The sequence below is a fragment of the Setaria viridis genome, chromosome 2 (assembly GCF_005286985.2).
Source record: "Setaria viridis chromosome 2, Setaria_viridis_v4.0, whole genome shotgun sequence".
NCBI lineage: Eukaryota > Viridiplantae > Streptophyta > Magnoliopsida > Poales > Poaceae > Setaria > Setaria viridis.
In genome coordinates this window covers 4401806-4429239 of record NC_048264.2, presented here as the reverse complement: position 1 = coordinate 4429239, position 27434 = coordinate 4401806, and the positions used below count along the sequence as shown (strand labels likewise).

Sequence of the window (27434 nt, the reverse complement as noted above, 5' to 3'; positions counted from 1 at the left end):
TTTGTAGCAATGTGGCCTCATTTTTTTTTCATTTGAGACTCTGCATTAGTTCTCAAGAGATACGCTAAAAAACAAAAATCCTATAAATTCTCACAAAAATCATAAATTTCAAATATAAATCACGCAAACTATATTAATCATAATCATTGGTCTATTATATTTTCTAAAAAGTTACCCACCACTATCATTACAAACCCTAAACCTATATCTCAATTACCGAGCTCTGCTATTATAAAAAATAATGTAAATAACCTCACAATCTTCATCCAATTTACTCCTGCCTATCATTATAAAGCATAACTTAAAATGCCATTCTAAATTTGTATCTAAGTTACCCAGGTATGTTGTTTTTAAAAATCACCTAAAGTAAACACCTAATTCTTAATCTAATTATCTTCGTGCATGTGCATCATATAGAAATGTTCAAAAATAAACTAATATATGATTCTAAATTACCAGTTTATGTCATTGTTAATATAGAAATATTAAGTTAAGGTATATAGACATGATGAGTGTCACCATGTAGACCATTTATACATGTATGTTTGGAAGTGATGAAAAATATTAATTTTGTTGCTAAACACAATGTATGGAGGTGCAATATAAAATGAAAAGGTGTCAATATGGATGAAAAAGTGTATAGAGTAATTACTAATTAAAAATCAATTACAACTGGACAAAGATAAATACATATCTATATGAGTACTACGTTGAAGTATTGCAAAAATGAGAGAGTAATAAGTAAAAAAATTTGATTATTAGCTAGGAGTTTAATTTCTAAATAATTTTCAAATACACCAACTTTTAAAAATATTGGCATGTGCGGAAGTACGGGCGTAATTACAACTGAGTGGATTTAAGTTGTCTCATCTAATAACGAGTACAACACAAACATACAAAATTATTCTTGTTGAAAACTTATATTACTATTACAAATGCTTGCAAAACCATTCTTCTATGTGGTAAAAGGGACCGAATATGATTGCCAATGCAAAACCCACGCCAAAGCCCAAGCCAGCACAGAGGAACAAAATGATGGCATCAAGTCTATCCTGCCACAAAGTATTGCGTTCTGGAGCCAATGTGCTTGAGTTGGTTGAATCTGGACGAGTGTCACATTCCTTGGAAAGTTGAACTCCACATAGGCCAGCATTGCCTTCAAACGAACTGCTGGGAAATGACAAGAATTGGTTTCCCTGCAGTAATCTTCCTGTCAAGTTGTTGTACGAAAGGTTCAACCAGGAAAGAGAAGTTAGAGAGGTAAACTCCATTGGAATTTCTCCTGAGAGATGGTTGCATGAGAGATCCATTGATTCCAACCTTGTTAGGTTCCCAAGTTGTGATGGAATTTCTCCCGTGAAGTTATTGTGCGACATGTTAAGTCCGTGAAGTGAAGCAAGCCTTCCAATTGAACTTGGAATGGAACCCTCAAATGAGTTATTTGAGAAATCAATTATTTTGAAAGAAGTAAGGATTTTGGTGAAGCTTAAGGCAGCATATTTGAATGTGATAGTGACAGTATCTTGATAGAATGATGCCGTTGTTACATTTGTATGGTGCTCTAATATCTGCCCCTCATCATTGCTGTGATTCATCATTGAACTAAAATTCTCAAACCATTCACAATGCAAGTCACCAGAGAAATGGTTGGAGGCCAAATCAATTATTTGCAAACTTGTGAAGTGTTGGTAGCCCCTGTGAAGATCCCTTATAGTGCCATAGAGTTGGTTAGATCTCAACACAAGAATTCGAAGCTTCAGAAGAGTACCCATCCATGATGGAAATGAATCTACAATATGATTACTGCCAACATCAAGAACCTCTAAGTCTTGGCAATTTGCTAGTGATCTAGGTAGCGCACCTTCAATTTGATTTTCATTGAAATCAATTGTCTGAAGCTTACATCCTTCTCTAATATTTTCAGGTAGCACGCCATGTAATTTGTTTCCTCTTAACTTCAATATGCTAAGGTCAACTCTTTCCATAAGACATGATGGAATTGGTCCGCTAAAGTTATTGTAAGATAGGTCCATGAGCCAAAGTTTGTTTAAACTACAAAATGAAAGTGGTACATGGCCACTTAATTTATTTTTTGACAAATTGATGTAGATGGCATTTGTAAGATACCTGCCAAAGTTAGGTTCAATGGTAGAGAAGTTATTATTTGAGTAATCCAACAGAATCAGGTCGGATGGAGTTGATGGTATTGGTATGCTTCCTTGAATTCTATTAGGACTGAGATCAAGAAAAGCTAAATGTGCCATCTGAACAGTAGGAGACTTCTCTAAAGTAGTAAACATGTTGTGTGAGAGGTTCAACCTAACCAGGGGTTTCTCCCACACCCAACTTGGTATGACCCCTTCGATTTGGTTATTAGAAAGGTCGAGATATTTAATAGTGTCAAGATATTTTAATGGTTCCGGAAATTTTGTAAGGTTGCAAGATGCAAGGTATAAGGTCTGAATTTTAAGGGAATACGAGAATATCGTATCACCTTCTTTTTCTACGAGTGATATCATATTGTTGCCCAGGTTGAGATAAGTGAGATTTTTCAACCTCCATATAGAGCCAAGTTCTATTGTGCCTGTCAATTTATTCGAGCCAAGACCGAGTAGCTCAAGATTCGTGAGCTGAAAAAGTGATTTTGGTATTGGGCCTGTCAATTGATTACCACTTAAATCGATGGAGCACAATGGTGACGATAAAGGAGCAGGAATGTCTTCTAGTGAGCCAACAAGCTGATTCCCAATTAGAAGAAGCTGCTGCAGGACTGGAAGAGCGAACAAAGACTTCGGAATTTTTCCTGCATGTTAGGGTAGAATACCAACAGTCAGAATGTTGCAGACTAAAAGTTAGAAGGTAGCAGACTTTATTAATGCTTTTTTACACTGAAAGCGCCAGTATGAAATTGAAACAAATTAGCATCTCATTACATTGGGGCTAAACATATCAGAATGTTGCTGCAATCTAAGGCCAGTCTCAGTGGGAGTTTTATGAAAAGTTTAATCAGCATTAATTTCTATACCACATCAGTAATTTTTCTGATTTGACAAGCTCTTTATGAGGAGAGAGAGGATGGAGTTTCATGAAATGAGAGACAAGTTTCATCCCCATAAAATCTAACAGGCACAGTTACCAAGTTTGCAGCTTTGATAACAGTGCAATAAAATTGTGCATTGAGACTAGCCTAAAGAAGCAACCACACTGACGGGGCAAGGACACTGAAGTACCTGTGTTCCGGAGGAAAGGAAAGTACTGTTTGGATTTTGGAATTTGGGAATGCACCATCCAATTCCAATTCCACAAGAAAGGGTCCACTTCCTTCACAAATCATAACAAGTAGAAAATCCAGACCACGCTTAGGTTTGAGACACTACCAGAATTTGGAAGTTTGCCGTGTGTCCACGTCACACGGTAAAGGCCAAAAAACACTCGGCGAAGCCTTTGCTGAGTGTTACACTCGGCATACAGCACACGGCGTACACAGTGCTGGCAAAAGTTTCTTTGCTGAGTGTTTTTTATTGGGCACTTGGCAAAGACTTTGCCAAGTGCGAAAACCGACGCTCAGCCAAAAAAAAAAAGCAATGTGACGGCGCGAACATGGTCACAGAGAGGGAGAGAGAGACCACGCTCAGGTTTTTCAAAACCTAGTCCTTTCTTTTGTTGTTCCTTTGTTCCAAAGAGGTCTTAGACCGGAGAAAGTCGAACAACGTTAACACAACATATTCAATATATATTTTACAGATCCAGTGTTTCGATCTACAAATGATATATACTAAAGTTGATTTCTCGTTAGAGAACATTTACATGTAAATCTGGTCAAAATAATAAAAAAGGCCTGTCCGAAAAAAAAATTAATATTCCTTGGTATATTTATAAACGGACCAATACTGTATTATATAGTATCTGAAATGAATCATGTCAAGAGAGAAAAAAAGAAGGAAAAGAAGACCTGAGTCGTGACTCGTGTGTACTAGTGTTAAAGGCATCTAACCTTCCAAACTGCTAAACTATGGAAATTTGGTCATAGACGCAAAGTGAAAATATCAGGGTTTTTCTTTTCTCAACATTGCCGAAAATTAGTAGCCAAAGCCTTTTTCTTGTTTTCTGAAGGTCACTCTGTTGATTTGGTAGTGTTAAATTTTCTTCTTCACTTAAATTCATTTTTATTTTTTTAACGGTGTATGCATGACGTGTCATATAGTAGGTGTATGATCTGTCTACAGTTGCAAAATAAAAGGAGGTATCTAGAAAGAAAGTAACTGGGACATAGTCTCACCGCTGATGTCAGTATGCCAGAACGCCAACTCTTCAAGTTGGATCAGGTTCCCAATTGTTGAGGGTATTGGCCCAGATAAACTGCAACGTCCAATGATCAAAGAAGTCAACTTTGTAAGATTGCCTATCCATGATGGCATTCTTTGCTCCGAGAAGTCGCAACTATAGAACTCCAGCGCTGCCAATTTAGTAAGATTTCTAATCTGGTATGGTATTGGCACGGAGAAACTGGAATCCCGTATCGTCAAACTTTCCAGCCTTGTCAATTTGCCGATCCAAGTGGGAACCGATTTAGAGAAGTCATAACCATCAAGCAGCAGGTTTGTCAATTGGGTAAGATTGCTGACCCAAGATAATACCGGGTTCTCCAAACCTGACCCAAAGAGTCGCAGGTCATCCAATGCTGGAAGCTCAGATATCAAAGAGGCGAGTTCATTATCAATGCCCATCGTGCTAAGCCCCAATGTCTTTAAAGACTCCAGATTGCCAAACGAGGATGACGTGTCATAAGAGAAATTGGTCTCTACTAGATTTAATCTCACAGAAAGCATGGGGTTACCGGACAAATCAAGCGTCCTCAAACTTTTTAGCTGGAATATTTTTGTTGGAAATTGCCCTTCAAATTGATTTCCTGATATGTCTAAAATGGTCAAGGAAGATAGTTCAGAAAAGTACTCCGGGACTTTGCCGGTGAGTCCATCATTGTATCTGAGGTTGATCACCGTAAGTGAGCGAAGCCTTGAGAATGAAGGGTGGATCGAACCTGATATATCACAGCGGGACAAGCTAAGAATCTGTAGCTGGGGAACAGAGTCTGCTAAAACAGTGGACCAATTCGATCCGATGTTCTGTAAACCCACACCATCAAGATAAAGCTCCCTCAGATTGCTCATATTTGCCATGATGGTTTGGAAACTTGGCCGTTCAAAATACAATTCGTAATCATAAGACAAGTCAATGGTCACAAGGTTCTTGAGGCACGCAATTCCAATTGGGATCTTACCCGTAAAATAGGTATTAGAGAGGTTGAGGTAAATGATATCCGTGAGCCGCTCAAACCCGAAGGCCGGGAGCGAGATTCCAATGAAGTAAACAGTTGCAAGGCTGAGGTTCCTGAGAGAGGTGAGGTTGAAGAGCGCAGGATCAAGACGCCTGCTCACTAGTTGGAACTCACTGTCACTGAGGTCAAGAGAAATGACTCTTCCAAAGGCCATGTCGCAGGTGACGCCCTCCCAGTGGCAACAATCTGTTGCAGCTTGCCATGATGGTAGGTTGTCACCGATGAAGGAAGCTTTTAGCCGGAGGAGGGAAGAAGCTTGATCCGGGAGGCAAGGCGCTGTGGTGTTAGGCTTGGCGGCAGCATCTATGAAGAGGCAACCTATGAACAAGAGCAGGACCAGAAGGTTGTGGAGGCGATCCTTGGCAGGAGCCATTGCGCTACTGGTATGCAGTTTCCAAATTCCAATCAATCGTGTGTAGATATTCTGTTCTCTGGTTGCTCTGAACGTCCACACATTCCGGTCGTTGACTCGAGAGGAAGACCAGCGAACTGGGATATCTGCCCCCAACCATAGGTCCCGTTTTCTTCCACTGACTTATTTTTAGCACCCGTCACATCAAATGTTTAGATACTAATTAGGAGTATTAAACGTAGACTATTTACAAAACCTATTACATAAGACGAATCTAAACGGCGAGACGAATCTATTAAGCCTAATTAGTCCATGATTTGACAATGTGTTGCTACAGTAAATATTTGCTAATGATGGATTAATTAGGTTTAATAGATTCGTCTCGCCATTTAGATTCGTCTTATGTAATGGGTTTTGTAAATAGTCTACATTTAATACTCCTAATTAGTATCTAAACATTCGATGTGACACATGCTAAAAATAAGTCAGTGGAAGAAAACGCCCCCATAGTTACGGAATCTTCAATTGTTATTACAATTTGTTCTCCTTTATGGTCAGTCAACTACAGTTTGCTCTCCTTTATGGTCAGTCAACTACAGTTTGCTCTCCTTTATGGTCAGTCAACTACAGTTTGCTCTCCTTTATGGTCAGTCAACTACAACTTGTTCTCCTTTATGGTCTATAATTTGTTCTCCTTTATGATCAGTCAACTTCTACAGAAAACATGATAGGATGTCACAACCTCTCATCGGTCACGCCAAGCTGTATGAGAGTCAAAAAAAATATATGCGAGTCAAAAAAAACTGCAAAATTCCTCCAAGAATTGGTCGGCATTGGCCCAGATACCAAGTTTCAACGTGCTTTATCAGCCAGGAGAAGAATATCAAATTAAATATCAATAAATACAATATACGAGCTTAATTCTCTGAACGAATATGGCTGCTCCCCGTCATACAGAAGTAGCTACAAATCAATACTTACAACAACCATTTGTGCAACCCAAGATTTTGTCATAGGAAGAAGAAGAAATCAAAGGAAAAATAGAAACAACAAACCATGCACAGGAGGCTTCTTTCCTCTTCGATCTCCACTTCTCGCCACCACCATCGTTGGCACCCTTATATCTCCTCTATCTTCAGACACTTTATGTTTAAATTAGCTTAGGTCTCACGTTGGTATGAGATTATAACAAAGCATCATGTATGCCTAGTGTGCTTTGCTTCCAATAGAGGATGCTGATAGCCACAATGATTTTTACCAATTTTTCCTGCCAAAATCACCATTTGGAACATCACACAGTTCACAATGAAGATGGAATCACAGTTTCTTGGGCCTTGGTTCCCTTCGGCCTCCACATGGTCCGGGCTTTCACCATGGTCGGACCTGATTCAAGGCTCACCAGATGCTCACAGTGCAAGGTTGTTTCTCCAGACTCGGCCTCCACATGGTCCGGGCTTTCACCATGGTCGGACCTGATTCAAGGCTCACCAGATGCTCACAGTGCAAGGTTGTTTCTCCAGACTCGCTGTTGCAATCAGTGCGCACGGTAGTGTGTGACTGCAGCACACTATCCCGGCCACACTCCCTTTTGTAATCCAGCACAATGCTCGCCAGTTCATGGTTCTCAAGAATGGAGATCGGTGCACTCTGATAAAGGTGAATGTAAAGTTAACTGGTGTATGTGAAAACACTTGTGTGCTAGGGACTTGTATACTAAACTGTCTTCTTTTTTTCGTTTCTTTACCAATCCTATCAGTTCCATATCAACTTTATTTTACCCCTTAATACATACAAGAAGGCTGCCAACTAATTAAGCAGGAAGGAAATCCGAATGATAAGTTTGTCATAAAAATTTGTGCCCACCAATAAGTGCATGGGACCAGCCAAGAATATATAGCATATCACCAATCAAGCAAATAAGAACACGTATCAGTAGAATCCAGATGGAAGGGGCTGCCTTAATATAACCCCTGCAGCAGAATAGACAAGCAAACTCAGAACACGTATCAGTAGAATCCAGATGGAAGGGGCTGCCTTAAGCTCACAAAACACAAACTTATAATATCTTTTAGGAAACATGAGAAAATATATTAAGAGGTTCAATGAGGGTATCCGTATCAATTATTAAAGTCTGCAAACTGCCTGAAGTGACATATAACCACGCTCCTCCAAAAAGTTATTGTCAAACAGCACAAAAGACCAGGGACCTTTCCTTTCACATTTATTGTCAAACAACTTGAAAACTCCATTCAACTGATTACTCAATACCCAGCACCAAGGAAACAAGCTGTAATCAAAATCATTATGTGCCCCCACACTGTTGGCATGTCTCCGAGAGTAGCCACATGATGTCAAAAGCTAGGGGGTACATCTTAATTCAAGCTCAAATGACAATTAGAAAACTGAAATAACAACATGCAATTCTGCAAACCATACCAGCATGGATAACGCTCGACAATGGCCTGCTTTGGCTAACCACCCAGAACAAGTTTCGTTTACTCATCTCTGGTGTGGAGCCGAATCCATCACCTAGCAGCCCAGCAGTCTTCACATGGTTAAGTGCAGTTTCCTGCATCAAATGCAGACTGTTTCATTGCCCGATACTAATTCACAACAATCACGCCTGAAAAGTAACAAATTCTCACCTGCAAATGGTTCATCAGTGTCTCTATAGACGCCATCCTATCCGCCTCAATCTCATAGGACCTAATGGAGAAGTTCTGCCTGAACATGAGCACATGAAAAATAAACTCAACATCACAAATATAGCCAGTAAATGAGATGTAGATACAGAAGCTGCAAAGTGAAAGAAAGATGGCCTGTTCGTTGAATATATCTATGGAGGTTTAGGCTAGAAATTTCAAATTAACAGCCTAATATACTCGTCAGCTTTAATTATATTTATTATTTCCTCATTTTCTATTCGAAGGACCAAGCTAGAACCATTTTCCTCCCTCCCATGCAGGGTAATAAGCGTGCTTGTAATATAAGTGTAGGATCAGATATTTCACCTTTTATACAAATAACAGAATCTATTGGATGGGAGAATATACATAGAACCATCTAGGATGCAAAAGTTAATGGTAAAAATGCTTCATTTACATACTAAAAGCTCTGAATCTAAAATAAGAGGAAAACACAAACTCACCTGATGTATGTAAGAACTTGGTTGTTTGTAGCCAGTACCTTCATAGTGGTGCTGAGATACAACCAGCACCTTGGCCGACTTTCAGTTTCAGTTGCTATCAAGTTGGAGTGCTGTCAAAACACCAATGGCTAATAGCGGCTGATGTGTTGGTCAGTCCACAATCCAAACCACATGGATGTATGAGAGGTATGGTATGACGATTTCAGCATACAGTTCTAGGTGAAGGACTTTTACTTCGTAGAGCTAATAACGTCAAGTACCTGAAATGCATGTGTGAGTATGGTGGTAGTGCAAAATGTATCCTTATGGCTGTGGTCCATATGCATCGCAATCTACCTGATCTTATAGCTACATAATGTTCTGAGTGCACGTGGGACACACACTTGTTTTTGAAAAACAGTAGATAAGAATTTTATATTCATATTAAATTTAGATGGATGCACAATTACTTTCATCCCTTTTAAGTTCTCGCGAAGAAAATAAGATGCAGCTCTGGTGCTTTTGTCTTTTTTACCTTTGCTAATCTTCCCCTCTAATGCGGCCCGAGTGTCTTCTCCTTTGTCCCCCCGAGTGTCTTCTCCATTGTCCTTTTTCACCCTCGTTTTGTACATTATTATTATTATTATTATTATATTATCCATAAGTGATAAAGATGGATGCACCACATATAAACCTACATTATTTGAATCAAAAAGCCAAACTCAATCAAATTAACCTTAGAGTTATGTCAGGCACGTTTTTATAAGTAACTTAGTAAATAAGAATTCTATATTCATATTAGATTTAGCAAAGTGCAATACATAGATATATAAAAGAACTTCAAATTTTCAAGAAGTCAATTCCAATTAAATTTCCTTGATCCATACATATGAGCCATTAGCTCTACAGTCATGAAACAACGAAATTAATGGCATCTGTCTTCACAGAGCTAGCTAGAGCATTGCAAGAGATCAGAATCCTTAATGTGAAAATTAAATTTCCGAGATATAGTGGAACACAGCTGGCTGTCATTATTGTTGACAAGACTTATTTTCCTGAAAATCGTTCTCTTCAAACACCCAAAAGAGGAAAGTACCACATGGGTAAAGAGAAAAAAAGGCATGTAATCAGTGGCAAAAGTTTACTTCAAGATAAAGAAATAAGGCAAACCAAAAAAAGAAACCAACTGTTGTACCAAACCCCAACACATCATATAGCATTCTTTAAAAAAAAGCACTCAAGTTCACCACCATGTATCTAGCATCTCATATCCGTATGTTAAATAGAATACGTGTATCTATCTTCCCATATTTAACAATAAAAAGTCATACAGATAAGAAGTTACAGTATTATCATGAACAGACCTGAAGCGGTCATTTGTCGGCAGTGGAGCAGCATGGGTTCTTTAGAAACGCCTCCATATTTTAAGGCTACATGAATCTGTTTGCACAACTGCAAATTATCTAACGCTGGGCTTACTTACCAAAAACAAAGAAATTGATCCAATTGACAAGCTGACACAATCTGTCGAACACAACACGGGCATCGCTGGCAGCACCCTCACCTTGCTGCGTGGTGGCCAGCATGAACGCGGAGGCGGAATCAGCCCTGGTGAGGATGACCAGCAGCACCGCCCCTTGTGGGATTGATGGCACCTCTGTAGAGAATTATTTACTATGTTATCACATATGAAAACGAGAAAGAACCAAGAAAATGAAATCTGATAGGCAGATGCATACCCTTGCCAACAATATTGTTTTCGAGGAGTTTGGCTCAGTTGGATTCTGTCTAGGAGTACCACCTGAACCTCCAACTTCAGAGAAAGCCACCATGATTATGAAGTGACAATAAATTGTCAAAAGCAGCATAATATGGACTGTTCGGTGTTGACACCAACTAATACGCAGAATCAAGCTGCGAGTAGACATATCTATGGAATTGTAGAAACTTACCACATAAGAATAAAATCTTTTATTGCTTATTCGTCTTCCTAAGTATCAGATATGATAGCTCCAGCTCCAACAGATGGACAGGAATATAATTAGAAAATTAGCACAGAGTGTGTGCATTCAGCAGCTACCATTGATAACATACTGGAGCCGCATCGTCAGTTAGTGTCAGTTAGTGTGTGCCTCCAGCAGATACATAGAATTAACAAATTAATAAGGAACCCAAAAGCTACCAAGTGGAAGTCATGAGTGCAGGAGACAAAATTGCAATAGCATTGTGGTACTCAAATAATTCATATGGAGAAGAGATATTATAAAAGTTCCAGTTCCCTGTGAAACAACAAAATAGTCAAAAACTCAAAATTGTAGTCATTAAATCTTCATTAAAAATGCATAGCATGTAGCTCCCTTGATTAATCTGATTAATTAACAATTTAGATATCACAAAGGTGATGAAATGGTAGTGAGAATAAATGAATACACTACAGCTAATCCAACAATGTAACCTAGCACAATATGAGGAGATTCTGGCTGAATTCTATCAACAATGTTTTCCAGTTAATATCTACATTGCGATTGCATACCATGTTGCTTCCCAAAAAAAGCAAGATATATAAGTCAAGTAAAACACTGAGAATTAGTAGAATCGATTAAGACATCAACAGCCATACTACCAAAAGAAAATTATGCAAGCTGGAGATACCATTTCATGGAGGCACTCCTATGTATTGAATCGAAGTTACAACATTCTGGGGGAAGTTCTCTTAAAACCATTTCTTCCCCCTTAACTGATAGCAATCTAAACCACAAGTCACAAAATATTCCGAGTCAAGTAAATTTCTAATGCAAGAATTTTGAGTCTGCATACCCTAAACTTTACGTCTTTACCAATATTATGAATTTGAGGCCAAAGATTTATTTTAAAGAGAAAAGCCTAAACCTTGAAGCTTTTAAACCTGAAATCCTCACATCTGAAGATTTTTCATCACTACTATGTGGAAGACTTCATCATAATTCAATCATCCAAAAAATACAGATTATCAAAATATGACTGCCACACTTGACAATTGTTGTTCTTACATGCAATAATGTATACCTCGAGTCTGAGAAGCAGGGGATTCTAGGTTCAGACAACCCAACCTGATTCATATATGTGCCAATATCCAATCTGATATATTGCAGAGAAATAAGGTTAACTTGAGTCTCCTGATGCTCTTTAAATCTCCATGCCGATCAAAGTAATCCTTGGAATTATTTCCTGAGCACGCAATCTGGAAAGACAGCAAAATGAGTTTCAGAACAGAAAAGTTGTACATGCAATTAATTATTTGTCAGCTCATCGGTACTTCAGTTTGTGCTTGCCTGCTTGACATACATTTGGCAACAAGAATAATATAGTTCAATCTTGCCTGTCTATTGGAGGACAAACATGATAAGAAAAGGTCCGTACAAACAGAACAGCTCACAAGTTCAAGCCTGTATATTGGAGGAGAGGGTCACCTGTGCTATTGGCGGTTAAGGAAGAAGGGGGTGACGAATCAGCTGGACGGAGGGGTGCTGCCGTCAACTTTCCCCACATGTTCTCCATCCTCGACGCGCCCGCGGCGACCACCCTTGCGCGGATGCCGTCATACCATAGGTTGGGGCATGCGGAAGCAGAGGCGGTGGCGATGACCTGATGGTGCCATGTGATGCCTGATGGTGAGATGTGAGGATCTGGCTGCCATGTGAAACCCGTACCTGGATCTTCACCGTACTCAGGTCGACTTGACCCAGACCTTGAGGGCGCGTGCTTGCGGCGATGGAGGCCTCCGTGTTGTTGCCTCTCCCATCTTTCCTATGGATGCCGACGGCTTGGCACGAGTGGCTGGGCCGAAAGCACTGGTGGATGGGGTCGGGAGCGGCGGCTCGGGCCAGACGGCAGAGGACGGCACGCGGTGTCGGGCGGCGGCGCAAGCGAAGCAGCGGAGGCGGATCCGGCGTGGCGGCGCATGGCGGCGGCGGGGATGGAGTCCACTGGCGGAGGGCGGAGGAGAGGGAGGAGGAGGACGGGCGGCCCCGGGCGCGGGAGGAGAGTAGGAGGGCGGGTGGCGGCGGCGGCGCAGGCGCGCGACGAGAGGAGGATGCGGACGGACGGCGCAGGGCGAGTGAGCGGAGGGATTTTTTCGTAGGCCGTGCGAGGGGAGGAGCGGAGGGACGGCTGGAAGGAAATCAGCTGTATCGCACGGAAGAAAACTCTCGCGGCAGCGAGGGTCATCGAGCGGACCGGAAGGAGAACCACGAAAAAAAATCTCCCTTTTGGTTTTTAAGGGGGTGTTTGAGAGATAGCACGTCATATCGGATGTTTGACACTAATTAAGGGTATTAAACATAAATTAATTATAAAATTAATTGCACAACCCCTAGGTCAAATCGCAAGATGAATCTATTAAATCTAATTAGTCCATGATTTGACAATGTGGTGCTACAGTAACTATTCGTTAATGATGGATTAATTAGACTTAATAGATTTGTCTCGTGATTTAGCCTAGGGGTTCTGCTATTAGTTTTGTAATTAGCTTATATTTAGTCCTCCTAATTAACATCCGAACATCCGATGTGACAGGGTTAAAGTTTAGTCCCTGGTATCCAAACGCCCCCTAAGTTACAGTAGATAGCATAAGTATTCAAGAAACCTCTCCAATATGCTAATAGGTAGAAACAGCACAAAGTGTCGAAGGAACCATTTTAACGTGCTGAGCTGGATATCGTTTTAGAGACGAAGATAGATCAAAAGTCGAATCTGAATCCACGGATAGCAAGAATTTAATCCAAAGCCCTTAGGGTACAATATCTAGTTCAAGATCTAAAGGGTAGAACATGTTCTATTCATTATTCATAAGGTAGTGGGTACATCAAAATCAAGTTACAAACTCGAGGCTTGCCTCTATTTATAGGCTCATAAGTCTTACACAACTCACTCACAACTAATATGACAACTAGATAACAACTCATATATGACAACTATCACAACTAATATGACAACTAGATAACAACTCATATATGACAACTAGGTAACAAGTCATGTATAACTAATAGATAACTAAGCTTCAAGATACTTCTTGATCACACTAGTGTAGTAATATTGTAGTAGTAAAAACCAAGAGGTCAAGAGAAGCATATGGAAAGAAAAAGAAAAGAAAAGAATCCGAATCCGCACACCTGAAATAAAAAAGAATGGGCCCGCGTCAAGTTAAGGCAGTTTGGTATGTCATGTGGACCCTTCTTGTCACGTGTTGTTCTATCAGGATAGGCTGAAGTGTGTGTTTCTTCATGGGTTTAGTATGTTTTCCCCCATGGAGACGCGATCTCCTGTCAATAGTGATTCACACAAGCTTGTGGAAATGATGAGAGTTAAATCTCTATCTCTAGTTTGATTCTTGTTATTTTATTGTTGTTTATTAGAGTTGACGATCGGATAAGAACCGTCAACGGTTACCAAGTTCTGGTGGAATATGTCCCATGAAGTTATTGTGTGACATGTTAGGCATATTGAAGGTCAAGAGGAGCATACGGGAAGAAAGAGAAAAGAAAAGAATCCGCACACCTAAAATAAAGAAGAATGGGCTGAAAAGAAAATTAAGCTGCAATTGGAAAAGAAAAGAAAACGAACAAAAATGAGAAGAAACGCTTGAAATGAAGAATCCGCACCCTTCGATGTCAAATTTTAAAGGAAGAAGTCGGGAGGGAGACCATACCTAAATTTTATTGCTCATGCAGTACACATGAGAAACAAAAAAAAATATAAAGAAAACTAGAAGGAGAGTGGTATCACAACTTTCTTTGAGGCCTAAGTGATATCACAACTTTTTCTTATTACCTCAATAAAAACTCTCTTTGAAAATCGCTGATAAAATTCAGTAACTATTACTAATTGGAGGCTCCTTTTAAAGTCTCCAGGTAAAACTACCTAAGAGTCCACTTATAAGAGAAATGCTCATGTGGTCCTTTTTAAAAATTAGGACGCGTTGCAAAGCAACAAGATTAGTTTTTTCTTAATTATTTTAGCAGTGGGATAATCTTGGGCCACGGCTCGCCCACTCCTACTACCCAGCCAATATGATTGGATTTGATTGGATACAGACACTACTAGAAAACTGAGAATTCATCCCGACTCAGTACTGGTTGCATTTTGACCTGGTACTAATGTGATCATTAATACCAGGTCTATCGGATAATCCCCGAGAAACTCTCCGTGACCCACTTTAGTACCAGATGGGAGCTCCACCCGGTACTAAAGGGGGTTAGTACCGGGTGGACCTTCCACCCTGTACTAAAAGGTTCCGTCCACCACCTTATCCACCGCTCCCCCCCCCCCCGACTACCGGCCGCGCCTTATCCTCCCATCTCCTCTCATAGCTTGTCACAACTCTCACAGCTTATCCTCTCTCTCTCAGCGGCGGCGATGGCGGGCGGGCAGGCGGGCGAGAGCGGTAGTGGCGGCGGGAGTGGAGGAGGGGAACGGTAGGGGGCAGGCGGAGGGCGACGGGAGGCCGGGGCTGGCGGGGGCCGATGGTGGGGGGTTCAATTTTTTTATTTTTTAATATCCCTAGTACCGAACTATCGGTACCAGTTGCGAAACCGATACTAAAGGGGTGTTCCCAACCGATACTAATGGCGTTTTCCCTAGTAGTGAGAGAATATCAGTGGCTGACAGAATCAATAATGGAGGTGCCCTCTTCCCTGCTCGTCTTGTTTCCCATCACTGTGGGCAGCGGGCGGAATGGCGGCATGGAGCTGCACCGGTGGGTGAGATCACCACTGCCCGGAGAGGGAAACGACTGGTGAGGGAAACAGCTGCACGGAGAGAGAGTCGCGTGTCTAGCCGGGACCTCGACAACTCGACGTCCTTAGCACATGTAGCGGCACCATCTCCTCGTCAGGCAGGTGTAATCGTGCTACCGGACGAGGTGGACTGCAGTGACACCGGACTTTCCAAATCCCAATGTGGTGAAACCGCCCAAATTAACACTCAAGGTGTTACACCCAACCTGCTCTATATACGACGCCCGCACATTGCTACTTGGTGCATTATTCCTGACCGTTTTGTGGACATCGTGTCCGGCGGCCCATTCCACACATTCATGAGAAACACTGCAGATGTTGTACCTTATTATGCTTGCAATGATATTGTTTCTAGCTTGCAAATTGCAAGGTGACTAACTTCACAGAGAGGAATAATCATGAAAATGTTTCAGTTCAACCCCATGTTGGTTGCTTCCTCCACCTTTACGATGTGCCACTGCCATGGAGCGCCGCCACGAGCCATCGTCGCTCCGTTCTTTTCGCGAGGAACATGAGCTGCCGTTCAGGCGACTAAAACGGATCGGGAGGAAACGGACTCATCTGGGCATGGGATGGACTCATCTGGGCATGGGTAACTTATACAATTACAAATAATATTTAAAATACCCTCCTAAATTTGCAACTAAATTGTCCACCACTAATACTTAAAAAATAACTTAACATGACCCCTTTAAATTTGCATCTATATTACACACATGTGCTATTATAAAAAAAATAACATGAGGTAACCCTACATTTGAGTCCAAATCACTTAATTAAAATATACACCGATATATGATTCTAAATCGTCTATTTCTTACACTATAGGTATATGATATAATAATTAAGGTATATAGGTATGATGTGTATCACCATTTATAAAGATATAGAGAAAATGATGAGAATATAAATTTCTATGTTAAAATGATAGCTCAAACTTAGAATCCATTAAAAAAATTCAAGAGCATATCTGCGATGCAAAGTGAAAAATTAAAAATTATAGATGTTGATGAAAATGTTAAAGAGAAATTACCAACTAAATTCTATCGCAATCGGGTGAAAATAATAATTATATATCTATATAAGTATTGTGTGTGAATATTTAACAAATGAGAAGTAGCTAAAGGTAATAGTTTTGTAGCAATGTGGTCATATTTTTTCAATTGGAGACTCTGCATTAATTCTCAAGAGATACGCTAAAAAAACACAAATCCTAGAAATTCTCACAAAAATCATAAATATCAAATATCAATCATGCAAACTATATTAATCATAGTCATTGGTTTATTATATTTTCTAAAACAGTTACCCACCACTATCATTATAAACTCTAAACCTATATCTAAATTACTAAGCTCTGCCATTATAAAAATAAAGTAAAGTAAACGCATGATCTTCATCCAATTTAATCATGCCTATCATTATAAAGCATTACTTAAAATGTCATTCTAAATTTGTATCTAAGTTACCCATATATGTCGTTTTTAAAAATAATCTAAAGTAAACACCTCATTCTTAATCTAATTATCGTCATGCATGTGCATCATGTAGAAATGTCCAAAAATAAACTAATATATGATTCTAAATCACCAGTTTACGTCATTGTTAATATAGAATTACTAAGTTAATGTATATAGACATGATGAGTGTCACCATGTAGACCATTTATACATGTATGTGAGAAAGTGATGAAAACTATTAATTTTGATGCTAGACACAATGTATGGAGGTGCTATATAAATGAAAAAGTGTGAATGTGGATGAAAACGTGCATAGAGTAGTTCCTAATTAAAAATCAATCATAACTGGACAAACATAAGTACACATCTATATGAGTATTATGTTGAAGTATTGAAAAAATAAGAGAGTAATAAGTAAACTTATATTACTATTATAAATGCTTGCAAAGCCATTCTTCTATGTGGCAAAAGGAACCGAATATGATTGCCAATGCAAAACCCACGCCAAAGCCCAAGCCAGCACAGAGGAACAAAATGATGGCATCAAGTCTATCCAGCCACAAAGTATTGCGTTCTGGAGCCAATGTGCTTGGGGTGGTTGAATCTGGACGAGTGTCACATTCCTTGGAAAGCTGAATTCCACATAGGCCAGCATTACCTTCAAACGAACCGCTAGGAAATGACAAGAATTGGTTTCCCTGCGGTATTCTTCCTGTCAAGTTGTTGTACGAAAGGTTCAACCAGGAAAGAGAAGTTAGAGAGGCAAACTCCTGTGGAATTTCTCCCGAGAGATGGTTGCAAGAGAGATCCATTGATTCCAACCTTGTTAAGTTCCCAAGTTGTGATGGAATTTCTCCCGTGAAGTTATTGTGCGACATGTTAAGTCCGTGAAGTGAAGCAAGCCTTCCAATTGAACTTGGAATGGAACCCTCAAATGAGTTATTTGACAAATCAATTACTTTGAAAGCAGGAAGGATTTTGGTGATGCTTAAAGCAGCATCTTTGAATGTGATAGTGACAGTATCTTGATACAATGGTGCCATTGTAGCATTTGTTTGGTGCTCTAATATCTGCCCCTCATCATTGCTGTTATTCATCATTGAAATAAAATTCTCAAACCATTCGGAATGTAAATCACCAGAGAAATGGTTGGAGGCCAAATCAATTATTTGCAAACTTGTGAAGTGTTGGTAGCTCCTGGGAAGATCCCTTATAGTGCCATAGAGTTGGTTAGATCTCAACACAAGAATTCGAAGCTTCAGAAGAGTACCCATCCATGATGGAAATGAATCTACAATATGATTACTGCCAACATCAAGAACCTCTAAGTCTTGGCAATTTGCTAGTGATCTAGGTAGCGCACCTTCAATTTGATTTTCATTGAAATCAATTGTCTGAAACTTACATCCTTCTCTAATATTTTCAGGTAGCACGCCATGTAATTTATTTCCTCTTATTTTCAATATGCTCAGGTCAACTCTTTCCATAAGACATGATGGAATTGGTCCACTAAAGTTATTGTAAGATAAGTCCATGAGCTCAAGTTTGTTTAAACTACAAAATGAAAGTGGTACATGGCCACTTAATTTATTTTTTGACAAATTGATGTAGATGGCACTTCTAAGATACCTGCCAAAGTTAGGTTCCATGGTAGAGAAGTCATTATTTGAGTAATCCAACAGAACCAGGTCAGATGGAGTTGATGGCATTGGTATGCTTCCTTGAATTCTATTAAAACTGAGATCAAGAGAATCTAAATCTGTCATCTGAACAGTAGGAGACTTCTCTAAAGTAGTAAACATGTTGTGTGAGAGGTTCAACTCAACAAGGCGGTTCTCCCACATCCAACTTGGTATGGCCCCTTCAATTTGGTTATTAGAAAGGTCGAGATATTGAATAGTGTCAAGATATTTTAATGGTTCCGGAAATTTTGTAAGGTTGCAAGATGCAAGGTTTAAGGTCTGGATTTTAAGGGAATAAGAGAATATTGTATCACCTTCTTTTTCTGCGAGTGATATCATATTGTTACCCAGGTCGAGATAAGTGAGATTTTTCAACCTCCATATAGAGCCAAGTTCTATTGTGCCTGTCAATTTATTCGAGCCAAGACCGAGATACTCAAGATTTGTGAGCTGAAAAAGTGATTTTGGTATTGGGCCTGTCAATTGATTATCTCGTAAATCGATCTCCCGCAATGGTGACGATAAAGGAGCAGGAATGTCTTCTAGTGAGCCAACAAGCTGATTCCCGACTAGACAAAGCTGCTGCAGGACTGGAAGAGCGAACAAAGACTTCGGAATTTTTCCTGCATGCAAGGGTAGAATACCAGCAGTCAGAATGTTGCAGACTTTATTAATGCTTTTTCACATTGAAAGCGCCAGTATGAAATTGAACCAAATTAGCATCTCATTACATTGGAGCTAAACATATCCAAATGTTGCTGCAATCTAAGGTCAGTTTCAGTACAGAGTTTTATAAAAAGTTCCATCGGCATTAATTTCTATACCACATCCGCAATTTTGCTAATTTGGCAAGGTCTTTATGAGGAGAGAGAGGATGGAGTTTAGAGAGGTGTTTCATTCCCATGAAATCCAACAGGCACAGTTACCAACTTTGCAGCTTTGGCAACAATGCAATGAAATTGTACATTGAGACTGGCCTAAAGAAGCGATGACACTGACAGGGGCAAGGACACTGAAGTAAATGCTTTCCGGAGGAAAGGAAAGTACCGTTTGGATTTTGGAATTTGGAAATGCACCATCCAATGCCAATTCCACAAGGAAGGGTCCTCTTCCTTCACAAATCATAACAAGTAGAAAATCCAGACCACGCTCAGGTTTAAGAGAGGGAGGGAGAGAGAAAACCTAGTGCTTCCTTTTGTTGTTCCTTTGTTTCAAAGAGGCCTTAGACCGGAGAAAGTCGAACAACGTTAACACAGCATATTCAATACAACATATTCAATATATATTTTACAGATCCAGTGTTTCGATCTACAAATGATATATATTAAAGTTGATTTCTCGTTAGAGGACATTACATGTAAATCTGGTCAAAATAATAAAAAAGGCTTGTTCTAAAAAATTATTATTCATTGGTATATTTGTAAACAGACCAATACTGTATTGTTAGAAAGACTCCTGTGTTTGTACGGCCAGCCTGTGTTTAGTATGTTTCGGTTAGAGAGGGATATGGGAAGGAGTCCAGATCCTGTAGGTTTCCTTTTGTCTCATATCCTCCTTCCCTATATATGTAAATGTATTGTCTCTCAATTAATCAATCTACTATTCCGCGCATCCCTACTGCTTTCATGGTATCACGAGTTTAGGGTTTCATACCTAAACCACGCTTCCGCACCAGCGCACCTCTTCCCGACACTACTCCATGGCCGGCGTCCCCTCTGGCGCCGCCACCGTCGACCCTGGGAAGGTCCAGGATCCCGACGCCGATGCCAACGTTGCTGCAGATCGCAAGCGCGCTGAAAAACTTCGCGCTGCTGAAGAGGACCGCGAACGCGTGGCCCAGGCTAATCACGAGGCTGCTCTAGCCCGTGCGGCCGAAGTAGATCGCGAGGCTGCCCTTGCGCAATAAGAGCGCAACGTGGCACGCGTGCGCACCGCCCAGGAGCGTGCCGCTCGCGAGCGCGCGACGCCTGCGCTTTCCCCGCCCGAGGATGATTCCGCCTCTTCCTGCATCGCGGACGACGACGTCCCTGATTCGCTCCTTGATGCTGCCCTTCTTCAACATGAAGCTGCGACGCTGCTCAACCTGCACGCTCAAGCCATCGCCGTGCAGAACATCCGGGCTCTTGTGCCACTCCTCCTCGACGTCAACTCCACCTTCTACGCTCGGTGGCACGAATCCTTCATGCTCACCCTCACCAAGTTCTCCTTGGAGCGCCATGTCCTCTCTGACGCTGTCATGCCTGCCTCACTGGATTGGGTGCGCATGAACGCCGTCGTTCGCACCTGGATCCTCAGCACCATCAGCGACGATCTCGCCGACACGGTGTCCCAGTGCGGTGTCTCCGCCCACGTCTTGTGGCTCGCCATCGAGTCGCAGTTCCTTAGGAACCGCACAACCCGTGCCCTCTACACCGAGCAAGAGTTCTGGTCCTTCTCTTAGGGGGATCTTCCCGTCGTTGAGTACTGCCGCCGCTACAAGAAGCTTGCCTAGGATCTTTGTGACCTTGGCGACCCATCTCCGACAGGACTCTCGTAGAGTCCTCAACACCGTTAGGGACCTCAACAAGCACTTTCTCACGCTCGGTCTTCACCTCCGCCGCACCAATCCCCTTCCAAGCTTTCTGCAGGTCCGCGACGATCTGGCTCTCGAGGAGCTCACCATGGCGAAGGCTACCCAGGCCGCCGCCCTCGCCGCCGTCCCAAGAACTAGCGGTTCTGGTGGATCTAAGCCGCCAGCTCCGTAGCAGACCTCCCAGCGCCCTCCCCAGCAGCCACCCCAGCGTCTTCCCCAGCAGCAGTCCGGGGACGGCTCCAACTCCGGCCAGCCGCAGCAGCGCTGGAAACGGGGCAAGCGCGGCGGCCAGAACTCCAGCGGCGGCAGCAACAACTCCGGCTTCGGCACCCCCAACTTTTCCACGGGCCAACCCCGTTCCGGCTATAGCTACGTCAACCCCTGGACTGGGGCCATATACATGTGGCCGGGCCAGCATCAACCCTCTGTTCCGCATCCCCCTGCTGGGCCGGCCCAGCAGCCTTAGGCCTTCATTGCTGGGTCACCAGGGCAATGGGTGGGGCCGGCCTCTAGCTACGTCGGCCCGTCTTCGACTCCTCCTGGCTGGGATCAGCAAGCGTTGGCTGCCAATTTTCAAACCATGGCACTGCAGCAACCGCAACAACAAGAGTGGTTTTTTGATATTGGAGCTTCTAGTCATATGACCTCCGATGCTAGTATAATCTCTCCCACATCTTCCTCACATCATCTTCCATCTAACATTGTTGTCGGTAATGGGAATCTCATCCCCGTTACCTCCACCGGCACTGCTCAGCTACCCCATAATTTTTGCCTTAATAATGTTCTGGTTTCTCCATCTCTTATTAAAGATTTGATTTATGTTCACCAATTTACCACTGACAACAATTGTATTGTGAAATTTGACCCCTTTGGCTGCTCTGTGAAAGATCTTCCCACTCGGAGCATGATCGTCAGGATGTGACAACTCTGGACCACTCTAACCCTTGCGGCTATCTACTTTTGCTCTTCATGCATCCACTTCATCCCTTTGGCACCAGCGGCTTGGGCATCCGGGTCATGAGGCCCTCTCCAAATTAGAACATTCTTCTGCTATTTCATGTAATAAAAGTGATCGCAACACTCTATGTCATGCTTGCCAGTTAGGTCGTCATGTTCGTTTGCCTTTTCATGTGTCATCCTCTCGTGTTACTCGCCCTTTTCAGCTAATACATTGTGATCTTTGGACATCTCCCGTTGTTAGTGTCTCTGGTCACAAATATTATCTGGCTATTTTGGATGATTACTCTCATTACTTGTGGACGTTTCCTTTACAACTGAAGTCTGACACTTACTCTACGTTCACTAATTTCTTTGCCTATGTCCGCACACAGTTTGGAGCCACCATCCAGGGAATTCAGTGCGACAATGGCCACAAGTTCGATAATCTCCACACCCGCACGTTCTTCCTATCCCATGGGATCCATCTGCATATGTCGTGTCCATACACATCCGCCCAGAACGGTAAAGCTGAGCTCATCAGTCGTTCCATCAACAATGTTGTTCGCACCTTGCTGATTCAGGTGAGTATTCCTCCTAACTATTGGGCCGCGGCCTGCTACATATCTACTCAACATTTGACCAACCAAAACTCTTTCTTTTTCCACGCCACACTTCACTTTACTAGGGTCTCCACCCTTATATGAGCACCTTCATGTTTTTGGTTGTAAATGTTATCCTAACCTCGCCGCCACAGCCCCCCATAAGCTTTCACCTTGTTCTGCCCTGAGTGTTTTCCTTGGCTATTCTCCACAGGTTATCTTTGCCTTGACCATTACTCCAACCTTATCATCATATCACGCCACGTGGTCTTCGATGAATCCTCCTTTCCGTTTTCAGAGGTTTCTTCTCCCCCCACGCGTGCGGCTTTTGATTTTTTGGATGATTTGCCTAACATGGTTTCAGTTCCCTTTGAGCTGTCACCGATTTTTTCTTCTACAGGATATGTGGGTGTCTCTCCTACATCTGGCCCCTCGCCAGCACCGGGACAGTCGCCTAGCCAAGACCCGGCTGCTCTCACATCGGCCGCCGCTGCCGCCGGGTGCCCGGGTTGCCTAGACGCTTGGCGCCCACAGGCTCGGCCACACGTGGGCCGCCCCCAGGCTTCGCCCCCACGCCCTCACCTCCCACGCCTGGCGGGCTGTTGCGGCCACCGCCATTGTCAGATGCCGTCATCGCCGGGTCGCCTGGACGCTCGGCGCCCGTGGGCTCGCCCACACACGGGCCGCCTCCAGGATTCACCCCCGCGCCCTCACCTCCCACTGGCTCCTCGTCACCACTAGCCAGTGGGGGTCGACCGCCCCCAGCCATGTCTCGCGGCTCTCTTGGGCTGCTGCGGCCATCGCCCTCGATGGATGTCGCCAGTGGGGGTCGATTCCGCGGTCACGTGTACTCGCATCGACACCCTGCTCCTACTTCGGTCTTGCCAGCCTCGACACCCGCCTCTCCTGCACCAGCGCCCATAGTATCACCGCCCCACCTTGTCCCTGTAGGTGCCATGGTGATTCCTCCTGTGGCGAACCAGCATGGCATGATTACCTGTGGCAAGCGCGGAATTCGGGTCCCGACGCTGTTTGAGGCTTAAGCATTGTCTCCAATGCCCCAGAGCTATCGTGCTGCTCTCGGCGATCCGAATTGGCGCGCCACCATGGAACAAGAGTACTCTACTCTTCTTGCCAACAACACTTGGGATCTTATTCCTCGACCGTCGGGGTCCAATGTTGTGACAGGCAAGTGGGTGTTCAAGCACAAGTTCAAAGCTGACAGTTCGCTTGAGCGATCTAAAGCGTGTTGGGTGCTTTGCGGCTTCACTCAACATCTTGGTATTGATTTTTCAGAAACTTTCAGTCCAGTTGTCAAGCCTGCCACAGTTCGGACAGTTCTCTCGTTGGCACTTTCGCGTGGTTGGCCTATCCATCAACTTGATGTCAACAATGCTTTTCTCCATGGCCATCTGTCTGAAACAGTTCATTGTGTTCATCCTGCTGGGTTTGAAGATTCTGCTCATCCTGACTATGTATGTTGTCTCAACAGATCCCTTTATGGTCTCAAGCAGGCTCCTCGTGCTTGGTACAGCAGGTTCGCCTCTCATCTTCTTCAGCTTGGTTTTGTTGAAGCTAAGTTAGACACGTCCCTGTTCATCTACCGCCAGGGTGAGGATATGATGTATCTTCTCCTTTACGTTGATGATATTGTGCTCACTGCCTCCTCCGTGTCCCTGCTTCAACGAACCATCATTGCTTTGCAGCATGAGTTTTCCATGAAGGACCTTGACAGGTTGCATCATTTTCTCGGAATGCACGTTCAGCACACTGCTTCTGGCATTTTCCTCTCTCAGCGCCAATATATGATTGACATCCTTGAGCGCGCTGGAATGAGTGACTGCGAACCATGTACTACTCCTGTTGATGTGAATCCCAAGCTTTCTGTCGATGGCGCGCCTATGTTCGAGGCACACTGCATTTGGGCCTTTTTGTGCACCCCTATTCCCAGTCTGAGTTGGTGGTTTACTCTGATGCTGATTGGGCTGGTTGTCCGGATACTCGCAAGTCCACATCTGGCTATATTGTGTTTCTCGGTGACAATCTTGTCTCTTGGTCGTCCAAGCGTTAGAATACCGTGTCTCGCTCTAGTACTGAGGCTGAGTATCGCGCTATCGCCAATGCAGTTGCTGAATCTACTTGGATTCGTCAGTTGTTGTCTGAGATGCACACTCCTTTGCGCAAGACAACATTGGTTTACTGCGACAACATAAGCACAGTTTACATGTCTTCTAATCCTGTCCAGCATCAGCGTACCAAGCATGTGGAGATTGATCTTCATTTTGTTCGAGAGCGTGTTGCCCTTGGTGATGTCCGCGTTCTTCATGTCCCGACGACATCTCAGTTTGCCGACGTCTTCACCAAAGGACCGCCCTCTTCGGTGTTCACTGAATTTCGGTCCAGTCTCAACGTTCGCTCCACGGATGCTTCAACTGCCGGGGGGGGTTAGAAAGACTCCTGTGTTTGTACGGCTCAGAGCCTGGCTTCCAGCCGGCCAGCCTGTGTTTAGTATGTTTAGGTTAGAGAGGGATACCGGGAGGAGTCCAGATCCTGTAGGTTTCCTTTCACCTCAGATCCTCCTCCCCTATATACATGTAAATGTATTGTCTCTCAATTAATCAATCTACTATTCCGCGCATCCCTACTGCTTTCATGTATTATGGTATCTGAAATGTATCATGTCAAGAGAGAAAAAAAAAAGGAGACGAAGACCTGAGTCGTGACTCGTGTGTACTAGTGTTAAAGGCATCTAACCTTCCAAACTACTAAACTATGGAAATTTGATCATAGACTCAAAGTGAAAATATTAGGGTTTTTCTTTTCTCAACATTGCCGAAAATTACTAGCCAAAGCCTTTTTCTTGTTTTCTGAAGGTCGCTCTGTTGATTTGGTAGTGTTAAATTTTCTTCTTCACTTAAATTCATTATTATTTTATTAACGGTGTATGCATGGCGTGTCATACAGTAGGTGTATGATCTGTCTACAGTTCCAAAATAAAAGGAGGTATCTAGAAAGAAAGTAACTGGGACATAGTCTCACCGCTGATGTCAGTAAACAAGAACGCCAACTCTTCAAGTTGGATCAGGTTCCGAATTGTTGAGGGTATTGGCCCAGATAAACTGCAATCATAAATACACAAAGAAGTCAACTTTGTAAGATTGCCTATCCATGATGGCATTCTTTGCTCAGAGAAGTCGCAATGCATGAACTCCAGCGCTGCCAATTTAGTAAGATTTCTAATCTGGTATAGTATTGGCACGGAGAAACTGCAATGTGCTACAATCAAACTTTCCAGCCCTGTCAATTTGCCGATCCAAGTGGGAACCGATGTAGAGAAGTCATAACCATCAAGCCGCAGGTTTGTCAATTGGGTAAGATTGCTGACCCAAGATAATACCGGGTTCTCCAAATCTGATCCAATCGTGCTAAGCCCCAATGTCTTTAAAGACTCAAGATTGGCAAATGAGGATGGCGTGTCATAAGAGAAATTGGTCCCTTCTAGATTTAGTACTTCCAAATTGTTTCCAGCTGGGAAATATGTTAATCTCACAGAAAGCATGGGGTTCCAGGACAAATCAAGGGTCCTCAAACTTTTTAGCTGGAATATTTTTGTTGGAAATTGCCCTTCAAATTGATTTCCTGGTATATATAAAATGGTCAAGGAAGATAGTTCAGAAAAGTACTCCGGGACTTTGCCGGTGAGTCTCCAATTGAATCCGAGGTTGATCGCTGTAAGTGAGCGAAGCCTTGAGAATGAAGGGTGGATAGAACCTGATATATCACAGCAGGACAAGCTAAGAATCTGTAGCTGGGGAACGGAGTCTGCTAAAACAGTGGACCAATCCGATCCGATGTTCTGTAAACCCACTCCATCAAGATAAAGCTCCCTCAGATTGCTCATATTTGCCATGATGGTTTGGAAACTTGGCCGTTCAAAATACAATTTGTCATTATCAGACAAGTCAATGGTCACAAGGTTCTTGAGGCACGCAATTCCAATTGGGATCTTACCCTCAAAATGGGCATAAGAGAGGTTGAGGTAAATGATATCCGTGAGCCGCTCAAACCCAAAAGCCGGGAGCGAGAATCCTCTGAAGTCAACAGATGCAAGGCTGAGGTTCCTGAGAAAGGTGAGGTTGAAGAGCGCAGGATCAAGACGCCTGCTCACTAGTTGGAACTCACTGAGGTCAAGAGAAATGACTCTTCCAAAGGCCATGTCGCAGTTGACGCCCTCCCAGTGGCAACAATCTGTTGCAGCTTGCCATGATGGTAGGTTGTCACCGATGAAGGAAGCTTTTAGCCGGAGGAGGGAAGAAGCTTGATCCGGGAGGCAAGGGGCTGTGGTGTCAAGCTTGGCGGCAGCATCTATGAAGAGGCAACCTATGAACAAGAGCAGGACCAGAAGGTTGTGGAGGTGATCCTTGGCAGGAGCCATTGCGCTACTGGTTTGCAGTTTCCAAATTCCAATCAATCGTGTGTAGATATTCTGTTCTCTGGTTGCTCTCAACCACACATTCCGGGTCGCTGACTCGAGAGGAAGACCAGCGAACTGGGGCCATGGAAGTAAATATCTGCCCCCAACCATAGTTACG

The 27434-nt window shown here is 42.8% G+C and overlaps 3 protein-coding genes across 7 annotated transcripts; all 3 read right to left on the bottom strand.

Moving 5' to 3' along the window:
• Positions 1-679: 679 nt before the first annotated feature.
• On the bottom strand, positions 680-5896 carry LOC117842141 (receptor like protein 24). 3 transcript variants are annotated; one of them, XM_034722503.2, is made up of 3 exons: positions 4280-5896; positions 1321-2803; positions 1008-1210 (listed from the first exon to the last, which is right to left on the bottom strand). In XM_034722503.2, the coding sequence occupies exons 1-3, from the start codon at positions 5709-5711 to the stop codon at positions 1159-1161; spliced, it is 2967 nt and encodes a 988-aa protein (XP_034578394.1). In that variant the 5' UTR covers positions 5712-5896; the 3' UTR covers positions 1008-1158. The 3 variants fall into 3 exon arrangements, with proteins under 3 accessions (XP_034578393.1, XP_034578394.1, XP_034578396.1); XM_034722505.2 differs by having other exon boundaries at positions 1008-1196; positions 2672-2803; positions 4280-5895; XM_034722502.2 differs by having other exon boundaries at positions 680-2803; positions 4280-5895.
• Positions 5897-6533: 637 nt separating this feature from the next.
• On the bottom strand, positions 6534-12963 carry LOC117846548 (palmitoyl-acyl carrier protein thioesterase, chloroplastic-like). Of its 3 annotated transcripts, XR_004638333.2 has the most exons (9): positions 12267-12963; positions 10770-12037; positions 10557-10630; positions 9353-10474; positions 8839-9098; positions 8336-8414; positions 8127-8259; positions 7554-7660; positions 6534-7337 (listed from the first exon to the last, which is right to left on the bottom strand). XR_004638333.2 is itself a non-coding variant. In XM_072292048.1 (8 exons), the coding sequence occupies exons 5-8, from the start codon at positions 8880-8882 to the stop codon at positions 7620-7622; spliced, it is 297 nt and encodes a 98-aa protein (XP_072148149.1). In that variant the 5' UTR covers positions 8883-9098; positions 9353-10474; positions 10557-10630; positions 10770-12037; positions 12267-12963; the 3' UTR covers positions 6534-7619. The 3 variants fall into 3 exon arrangements, 2 of the variants coding, with proteins under 2 accessions (XP_072148149.1, XP_072148150.1); XM_072292048.1 differs by having other exon boundaries at positions 6534-7660; XM_072292049.1 differs by lacking the exon at positions 7554-7660 and having other exon boundaries at positions 12267-12962.
• A 4676-nt stretch (positions 12964-17639) lies between these two features.
• Positions 17640-27402, bottom strand: LOC117846142 (uncharacterized). Its single transcript, XM_034727259.2, is given in 3 exon segments — positions 17640-17830; positions 17833-19355; positions 25882-27402. Coding segments are annotated over 3 exon segments (3027 nt in total). The 5' UTR covers positions 27278-27402; the 3' UTR covers positions 17640-17722.
• Positions 27403-27434: the final 32 nt, after the last annotated feature.